Raw genomic sequence first — 10,561 nt, forward strand, 5'->3', positions numbered from 1 at the left:
CTTTGGAAGAGATCATGCTAAATAAAGAGAAAAGCAGGTATGGTCTTTCTCCCCCCAAAGATAATACTTTTTTCACTTAGATAGGACTGACGCATGGACACTGCCTTGACGGGGTGCGTCAGCTTATGCATGTCTTGTACAAACTTTGTAACTAAAACTGCCTTTTTGATTAGAGTTACAGTTCAGTTGTGCAAAATAGGTTTTCCCAGGGGGCTATGGGGCAGATTTATCAAGGGTCGAATTTCGAAGTTGAAAATACTTCGAAATTCGACCATCGAATTTAAATACTTTCGAATTCGAATATCGAATTCAACGTTTTTTCAGCGAATTTGGCCATCGTTTGATTGAATTAAAATCGTTCGAAGGATTTTCAACTTCGAAATTCGACCATCGAATTTAAATACTTTCGAATTCGAATATCGAATTCAACGTTCTTTCAGCGAATTTGGCCATCGTTTGATTGAATTAAAATCGCTCGAAGGATTTCAGCGATCGATCGAAGGATTTTAATTCGATGTGTAGAGACTTGGAAAAAGTTTGTAGAAGGTCCCCATAGGCTAACATAGCAAAACGGCAGGTTTAATTTGGCGAAGTATTGAAGTCGAAGTTTTTTTAAAGAAACAGTACTTCGATTATCGAATGGTCGAATATTTTAAAGTAAATTCGAAGTCGTAGGGGCATATTTGCTAAGCTCGAGTGAAGGATTCGAATGAAAAAAACCTAGAATTTCAAAGTATTTTTTTTGGTACTTCTCTAAGCTTTTTTTGATCGAAGAAAAATCCTTCTATCGATTGCTTAAAATCATTGAATCGTTCGATTTGAAGGATTTTATCATTCGATCGAACGATTTTTACTTCGAACGATTGATCGTAGGATTTGCGCTAAATCCTTCGAATTCGATATTCGAATTCGAAGGATTTAAATTTGAGGGTCGAATTCGAGGGTTTATTAACCCTCGATATTCGACCCTTAGTAAATGTGCCCGCTCAAAATTACTTTGAATTTTGAATTTTTTTACTTCGAAAATTCCCTCGCATTCACTTCGACCCTTGATAAATCTGCCCCTATACTGTATGTTGGAGTGCTGTGGTAAGGTGTGCAATATATATATATATATATATATATATATATATATGTAGGGACCCCTACTGGGTAATCTGCCCTGCAGCTTTAAGGCCCCCACCTTTTTTCTTAGAGTGATCTGCCAGAGAGAATGACACTCCCCTGCTACACTGCTATATAGTGTGAGTAGGGAGTGGCCACTTCCTCTTTGGCCTGTGGATGGTGATCCAGCTGGGTGTGCTCAGGGGAGCCTGGGTACAGCTAGGCCCAGAAAGGCCCATGTGCTTTGGAAGAAGAAGTCGGGGACCAGGTAACCCCGTGAATGAGGAATAGTTACACTAGGGCAGACTTGTTATAGTCTCTCTAGGAGAGAAAGGCAGAGAAGTGAGAGAGAAAGAGCAGCTGAAGCTCCAACAAGGAGTTGCAGTAAGGGAGGAGCTTCCCAGAGGCTCTGTGTGTTGCCTCCAGTCAGGGACCTCAGTGAGGAGGGACTGTAGGGTACAAGCTGCTTTCCTGACAACTTCCAGGAGGGAATGTGTGTGAATTCTGCAAATGCCTAATGGAGACCTTTCCTCTGTGAGAAATGCCTAATGGCTGCAGCTCTGTGTGAGAAATGTGCTATTGCCTCAGCTCCTGTGTGAGTACTAAACCTGTGGTCACTTGCCTCGTGCATAGTTAAATAAACCGTTTCTGTTTTACTGCAAGAACCTCCTGGCGCCCATCTTTTGTTGTCTGCACAGTAGCCTGGGGGGATGTAGTTGCACTACACCATAGAGGGAACACTTCCACATGGCGAAGGCCCTGACCCTGTTGTGTGAAGTCGCGTGTAACCCATGCTTCTACTGCTAGCTGGACAGTTTAACTATTTGTGTGCTATGCAGCCCAAATAGGTGTTACATTTGGCTGCCCAACGTGGGGCTCGATTCCCTAAAACCAGGCTGTGCATTGTTTTGTTCGAATCATACGAATGGATGTACGAATTTGTCGGAGTGTACGAATGGATCGTACGAATTTTTCGAAGTGGATAAACGGAACGTACGAATTCTTCGAATCGTACGAATTTCCTTCGAAGTATTTGGCCGTGGGTTCGGGCTTGGAGGTTCGCCCCGAATTTCACGAAGGCCTGCGGATGTCAGTTGGATGGGAGGAAGATGGATGTCCCGGATGGAGCCATTTCCTGCTCATGTGTGATCCCGGATCATGGATCTGGAAGAGGAGAACCTGGAGGATGGATTCTTCTGATGTTTGCTACAGCTCTTCTATGGACTCCTGCAGAGTGAGATGCCTAGAGTGCTGCTTGCTTGTTTTTGTGGCTGGAAGGACTGCTGGACTAAGTGGGTTCTAACAAAGGACTATTGATCCCCACCACCATTTCTTCTGCCTTCACCTACTCGCTGAGTAGTGTTTCTGCACCCAAGGACTGGCCTGTGTGGACCCTTGGGAGGGGGAGAAGTATTTTTGCTGATGTGTAATAAAGTTGACCAACTGCAACTGTTTATTATGCAATTGAAAATGTTTGATACAGTATTGTGCATGCTGTGTTTCCTTTACAGCAGTGGTCCCCAACCAGTAGCTCGTGAGCAACATGTTGCTCTCCAGCCCCTTGGATGTTGCTCCCAGTGGCCTCAAAGCAGGTACTAATTTTTGAGTTCCTAGCTTGGAGGCAAGTTTTGGTTGTATAAAAACCAGGTGCACTGCCAAACAGAACCTCAATGTAGGGTGACAATCCACATAGGGGCTACTAAATGGCCAATCACACCACTTATTTGGCACCCCAAGAACATTTTTCATGCTACTGTTGCTCCCCAACTCCTTTTTCTTCTGAATGTTGCTCACGGGTTCAAAAGGTTGGGGATCCCTGCTTTACAGTGACCATTGTTACCAGGTATGCCTTAGGAGAGGATACCAGAAGTGGATGTGATGGTACTGTAAGTTGATATATGTTGGGGATGTTTAAACCATTGTCGGGACGAAATGGGTTTTTCCCCCGGGTGTATGTAGGGACCCCTACTGGGTAATCTGCCCTGCAGCTTTAAGGCCCCCACCTTTTTTCTTAGAGTGATCTGCCAGGAGAGAATGACACTCCCCTGCTACACTGCTATATAGTGTGTGTAGGGAGTGGCCACTTCCTCTTTGGCCTGTGGATGGTGATCCAGCTGGGTGTGCTCAGGGGAGCCTGGGCACAGCTAGGCCCAGAAAGGCCCATGTGCTTTGGAGAAGAAGTCGGGGACCAGGTAACCCCGTGAATGAGGAATAGTTACACTAGGGCAGACTTGTTATAGTCTCTCTAGGAGAGAAAGGCAGAGAGGTGAGAGAGAAAGAGCAGCTGAAGCTCCAACAAGGATTTGCAGTAAGGGAGTAGCTTCCCAGAGGCTCTGTGTGTTGCCTCCAGTCAGGGACCTCAGTGAAGAGGGACTGTAGGGTACAAGCTGCTTTCCTGACAACTTCCAGGAGGGAATGTGTGTGAATACTGCAAATGCCTAATGGAGACCTTTCCTCTGTGAGAAATGCCTAATGCCTGCAGCTCTGTGTGAGAAATGTGCTATTGCCTCAGCTCCTGTGTGAGTACTAAACCTGTGGTCACTTGCCTTGTGCATAGTTAATAAACCGTTTTCTGTTTTACTGCAAGAACCTCCTGGCGCCCATCTTTTGTTGTATGCACAGTAGCCTGGGGGATGTAGTTGCACAACACCATAGAGGGAACACTTCCACATGGCGAAGGCCCTGACCCTGTTGTGTGAAGTCGCGTGTAACCCATGCTTCTACTGCTAGCTGGACAGTTTAACTATTTGTGTGCTATGCAGCCCAAATAGGTGTTACATATATATATATATATATATATATATATATATATATATATATAATAGAACAGCAATGCCCACACTATCTATCTATATATCATCTATCTATCTATCTATCTATCTATCTATCTATCTATCTATCTATCTATTCATCTATCTGTTTATCTGAAAAATGATGAGTGTGGGTGGCATCTAATGGTATGAACAAAGGGTGAGACTGTATCGAACAAAATGGTTAGTGTGAGTAAAAGAGAATTGTGATATGTGTGAGATAGGAGATTGGGAATGAATAGCAATAGACTAATAGCTCTTAAAATTGACTCACTGTATTTCCCATTTAGGTAAAAGAATTTGTGCTGGAGAGACGTTGGCCAGAATGGAACTCTTCTTGTTCTTCACCAAGTTACTGCAGAACTTCACATTCCAACCCCCTCCTGGAGTTGAGGTTGACCTAACCTGTGGCGTTGCAATTACATCCATTCCTCTCGAGCATGAGATCTGTGCTTTGCCTCGTAACTAGACAAACTCTTCCCTCAGTAAAAATAATCTGAAACTTCTAACTGAAGAAACTAACATAATCACAGCTGTTACAGTATCTAAACAAGAATTCCTTAAAGGGGTTGTTCACCTTTAAGTTAACTTCTAGTAAGTTATAAAAAATGTCTAATTCTAAGCAACGTTTCAGCTAGCCTTTAATTATTTTTTTAATCGTTTTTGATTTATTTGCCTTTTTCTGGCTCTTTTCAGCTTTTAAATGGGGGTCACTGATCCCTTCTAAAAACAAATGCTCTGTAAGCTGCAAATGTATAGTTATTGCTACTTATTATTACTCCTCATTCTATTCAGGCCTCTCCTATTCATATTCCAGTCTCTTATTCAAATCAGTGCATCACTAGCAACCAGATTGCTGAAATTACAAACTGGAGAGCTTATGAATAAAAAGCTAAATAACTCAAAACCCACAAATAATTAAAAATGAAAAACAAATGGAAATTGTCTCAGAATATCACTCTGTACGTCATACTAAAAGTGAACAACCCCTTTAATTTTCTGTTGATTTTAGCCAGTTACAAGCACTGCTTTTTTAAATGAGAAGGAAAGGCTAAAACTAAGTAAGCTTTATCAGAAAGGTCTATATAAATACACCAGTAAACCCTCAAAGTAATGCTGCTCTGAGTCCTCTGTCAAAAGAAACACCACATTTCTTTCCTTCTATTGTGTACTCATGGGCTTCTGTATCAGACTTCCTGTTTTCATCTTAAACCTCCAGGGCTAGGGCTTGAGCATGCTCAGTTTGCTCCTCTTCCCCCCCATCTCTGCTGTAATTTGAGCTATAAGTGAGCAGGGGGAGACTCAGGCAGGAAGTGATGTCACACTAAGCTAATATGACAGCTGCTATCCTAAACAAACAGAGAGCTTCTAGAGCTGTTTACTAGAATGGTAAAACATTCTACAGAATAAATATAGCATTCTAGCTTGCACTATTGCAGATAATCTATTGGCAATAAAATACCTCTGTAGCTTTCCTTCTCCTTAAAATGTTGTTTTTAAATGTTGTATATATGTGTATGGGATTTCTTACATAGTAGTTGTTTGATAGTTCTGTTACAGTGCCATAGAAAATAAAATGTTGTTCAAGCCAATCCACAAAAAGTTCTTGGAATAAAGTAACTTCTCAATTTACAGTTATGGTTATATATGTTTTATACATCTTTATAATATGCAAAAGGCAAGAATTTCCTCTAAATTATATCTTTAGAAACATATTATCAGTTATAATCGGTCCTAAATGAGGTCCTTTCTGAGACTTGTGTGTTATAAAAATAATGTACCACTTGTAAAATGTGAGAATATTAGAAGTCACCTCGGAATACCATTGCTTGCATAACTTAACCTTCATCCTTCAGTCTTATAATTTAGAATACGGGTTCCCTGCAGCCTTGTGCCTTTATATGGTCACAGAACAACCCCTCAGTGACTTCTAATATCCTTATTATTTACAGTAGGGGGTACATTATCCCTTATAATACACCAGTAAACCCCCGATTCTCTAAAGAATCGTTAATGAAAGAATGGTAACAACAGTGAGGCAGCAAAATGCGATGGGTGCTGATTCACTCTGCATCCCCAGGCAGCAACTGGCGACGCTAATTTGTGGGGATGTAGAGTGAATCTGTGCCTATTGCTTGTTATTACCTATCTGCTATTAGAATTCTTAAATTTTGAGTTTATTGGTAGTAAAGTGTTACTGAAAAATTTCTTTATAAACAACATTTTTTGTGAAAATGTTCTCCTGTCCTTGAATGAGTTCTCCCTGGTGAGCTGTACTTAAAATCTTGACTTTAAAATCAGATGAACGCTGCACTCTTGAAAATGCAACATAAAGTTGACCATGACCAAACACAGGCTCAGATAGGTAAATGCCGACTTTATCCAATGTTTGTCCTTGTGATTTGTTGATTGTCATGGCAAATGCAGCCTTAATGGGGAATTGTCGTCGTTTAAGTTTAAAAGGTAATTCCTGGTCAGAACTGGTAAGGTCAATTCTGGGAATCAAAACAGTATCACCGCTATGGGATCCTGTAAGCACTTCTGCCTTGATAACATTTTGTCTCATGCTCTTCACAACCAACCGTGTACCGTTACATAAACCTTGCTTAGTGTTAAGGTTTCTTAACAGCATGACTATTGTTCCTACTTTGAGTATAAGATTGTGTTGTGGTAATCCAGCAGGGTTGATAGTGTTTAAATATTCTAATGGGAAATTAAGTTTCTCACTTTCGTCTTCAGAATCAATAGTCAGTACTCAGAAAGACACAGCTTTGTCCAGGAAGTAATGCAATCACTTGGTTGTTTATCATGTCAACATCAATATTTTTTGGAGATAATATAGCCCGTTTTGCTAAAAATGGCCACCCACGCAGGTACGCAACCGGTTCCCCTCCTAGAGTGACGCTAGCGCCGCCATTAGACAAACTTGCAAAGGAGTAGCAAGATGGCCGACGCTTATACAGACTTTAGTGGGCGGATGACAAAGTCGCAGAGGAGTAGCAAGATGGCCGACGCTTATACAGACTTTAGTGGGCGGATTTGGCAGTGGGCGGATGACAAAGTCGCAGAGGAGTAGCAAGATGGCCGACGCTTATACAGACTTTCGTGCAGGTACGCAACCGGTTCCCCTAGTGTGACGGTGAGCGCATCTGCCTCCCTAGATCCTAACCTTCCAGCGGTCGCCGCCTGAGTGAGCAGGAAAGAAGAGGCGGCGGGAGGCAGAAGGAGACGGTGAGCGCATCTGCCTCCCTAGATCCTAACCTTCCAGCGCATCTGCCTCCCCGATCCTAACCTGTTCTGATCCTAACCTTCCAGCACATCTGCTAATCGAAGGCCGCATCTATGTCTTTCGGCTGAAGTTGCGCGCGCATCTCATAGATCCTAACCGAAGTTGTGTGCGCATCTGCCTCCCCTCCACTCGGGACATAGATAGGCCTTCGATTAGTATATAGGATGAGTGATACTCAGAGTTCCCTGTATAACTCAGCCTGCAGCCTTGTGCCTTTATATGGTCACAGAACAACCCCTCAGTGACTTCTAATATCCTTATTATTTACAGTAGGGGGTACATTATCCCTTATAATACATGAGTGATACTCAGAGTTCCCTGTATAACTCAGCCTGCAGCCTTGTGCCTTTATATGGTCACAGAACAACCCCTCAGTGACTTCTAATATCCTTATCATTTACAGTAGGGGTACATTATCCCTTATAATACATGAGTGATACTCAGAGTTCCCTGTATAACTCAGCCTGCAGCCTTGTGCCTTTATATGGTCACAGAACAACCCCTCAGTGACTTCTTACATCCTTATCATTTACAGTAGGGGGTACATTATCCCTTATAATACATGAGTGATACTCAGAGTTCCCTGTATAACTCAGCCTGCAGCCTTGTGCCTTTATATGGTCACAGAACAACCCCTCAGTAATTTCTATTATCCTTATCATTTACAGTAGGGGGTACATTATCCCTTATAATACATGAGTGATACTCAGAGTTCCCTGTATAACTCAGCCTGCAGCCTTGTGCCTTTATATGGTCATAGAACAACCCCTCAGTGACTTCTAATATCCTTATCATCTACAGTAGGGGGTACATTATCCCTTATAATACATGAGTGATACTCAGAGTTCCCTGTATAACTCAGCCTGCAGCCTGGTGCCTTTATATGGTCACAGAACAACCCCTCAGTGACTTCTAATATCCTTATCATTTACAGTAGGGGGTACATTATCCCTTATAATACATGAGTGATACTCAGAGTTCCCTATATAACTCATCCTGCAGCCTTGTGCCTTTATATGGTCACAGAACAACCCCTCAGTAATTTCTATTATCCTTATCATTTACAGTAGGGGGTACATTATCCCTTATAATACATGAGTGATACTCAGAGTTCCCTGTATAACTCAGCCTGCAGCCTTGTGCCTTTATATGGTCACAGAACAACCCCCCAGTGACTTCTAATATCCTTATCATTTACAGTAGGAGGTACATTATCCCTTATAATACATGAGTGATACTCAGAGTTCCCTGTATAACTCAGCCTGCAGCCTTGTGCCTTTATATGGTCACAGAACAACCCCTCAGTGACTTCTAATATCCTTATCATTTACAGTAGGGGGTACATTATCCCTTATAATACATGAGTGATACTCAGAGTTCCCTGTATAACTCAGCCTGCAGCCTTGTGCCTTTATATGGTCACAGAACAACCCCTCAGTGACTTCTAATATCCTTATCATTTACAGTAGGGGGTACATTATCCCTTGCAAAATGCTCTGATTCGTAGAAACAGCTATTGCCATTAATGATAAGGAAGAAACTCACTTCGCTCTCGCTAGAGTGACAGACATCTTACAACTGAGGTTGCCCTTACACTTTGATAAGCATTACACTAAATGATTGATTACCTTTTTAAAAAATCTTTTTAGAAATATCCAGTAAACTAGGTTATTCTGCACATAATCCATCAATTAAAATTTAGCTCTCTGTGTAAAGTAATAGGGTTCATTTTAACCTTTTCATCAAAACAATTGAGTAAAGCAAAACTTTCTTCAGACATAACATGTGGGACTTTAAATGGAAAGGGGAAGGTATATTTCTCCCAGAATGTTCTATAAGGCAGAGAAAATAAAAAGCCAGTAGAGACTGGGACTGATTAATCCTGATCCGTGAAAGAGGTGGGATGTTTGGAAGTGCTGACCAATGACGTGTATGCATGATGTCGCAGATTGAAGAGGAAAAAAAGGCACGAAGGGAAAAGTTGACTGCGAATTGTCTCTGTGAAAACTAGACTTTATCGGATTATCAGATGAAAACCCTAATTTTATCGGATTATCCAGCGCAGATCACAATGTCAAGAAACAACTTCAGGGACATCTGCCATTGACTTCTACATGAGCTCGACACGATTGAGATGGAGGATTTTCGGATTGTTAGTAGCTTTGGGGTATGATAAATCTCTACAAATTCAAGGTTTTTTTTCTAGAAACAATTAAAGTTGTCCCAATAAAAACCTCAACCAGATAAAGTTTGAGTTTTAGTAAATGGGCCCTTTAGTCATAGGCTACACAATGTGGAAAGGAAACAGAATATAAAGGTACAACAACCAATAGGTAAAAACTACAATGGGTCCATTGTACACTGAAAACATGAGTAAGAGGCAGAGTAAGGATTGGAGAGCGGTGTTTAAAGGAATGAGTAGGGCATGGGATCAATAGGGCGAGTTGTAAGTGGAAAGAACAAGAGAAGCTGAAAAACTTCAGACTCCAGATCAAGAGTTGAAGAAGGACATAGAAACCATATAAAGGTTGAGATTGAATAGCAAATAATTGCTAATTCACGTGCATATTTTTATATGAATTGTGCATTCTGGTTCTCACTGGAGAAGTGGAGTACTGCCCCCTGCTCCACTACTTTATGTAGCACTTGAAGCTCAAGCTGCCTTTGCTTTTCCTGGATGAACCATTGCCTGGATTTGTTTTAATGTAACCTGTGCAGAAAAGCCTATGTTACTAGATATTTATTTAAAAATGTGAAACTTCCCGTATATATTGTGTATGTTATCAGAGATAGCAAGAAAGATCTGACTGTACATAGGCATAAATCCATTAGTGCAGTGTAGGGATGCACCTATCCACTATTTTGGGATTTGGCAGAATCCTTCAAGATTCAGCCAAATAACGAACCATATCAAAAAACTTTATTTGCATATGTAAATTAAGAAAATGAAGGGTTAAAGAGAACTGCACAATTAAAAATGTTTAACTTCCTTCTAGTGAGGGCAGAATGGGCTCCTTCCTCCCTATAAATGGCAAAAGCAGTTTCTACTCATTTATAGGGGCAGATTTACTCGAGGGTGAAGTGGCTAACGCTAGCGTCAATTCACTAGTGTTACCGCCTGCAGGGACATCGCCAATTTACTAATAGGCGCAGGCGTCAATTCGCTGGCTAAAGAGATAGACGCTAACGGTCATTTGTACTCTATCTCCAGATGACAATGCGCTCTGGCGAATGGACGTTACTCCGCAAATTCAATGAAATGCGGATTTTACTGAACTTTACCTCTTTCGCCAGACTTGCCTTCACCAGCTCAGATCAGGTGACGTGCATAGGACTTCCTCAATCTTCTGTTACTTAG

General features: G+C 41.6%; 1 protein-coding gene across 3 annotated transcripts in view; it reads left to right on the forward strand.

Moving 5' to 3' along the window:
- The window catches only part of XB5870894.L (uncharacterized XB5870894 L homeolog), a 37,373-nt gene extending 31,825 nt beyond the window's left edge, over nt 1–5,548 (forward strand). For 2 of the 3 annotated variants that reach the window (XM_018264085.2, XM_018264086.2), the window contains one exon: nt 4,205–4,566. In XM_018264085.2, the coding sequence (XP_018119574.1) occupies nt 4,205–4,383 (179 nt within the window). In that variant the 3' untranslated portion in view covers nt 4,384–4,566. Of the gene's footprint in view, nt 1–4,204 lie in introns of all 3 variants that reach the window. The other variant, XM_018264084.2, reaches the window with a different exon arrangement.
- Nucleotides 5,549–10,561: the final 5,013 nt, after the last annotated feature.

Source organism: Xenopus laevis, chromosome 5L (assembly GCF_017654675.1).
Source record: "Xenopus laevis strain J_2021 chromosome 5L, Xenopus_laevis_v10.1, whole genome shotgun sequence".
Classification (NCBI taxonomy): Eukaryota; Metazoa; Chordata; class Amphibia; order Anura; family Pipidae; genus Xenopus; species Xenopus laevis.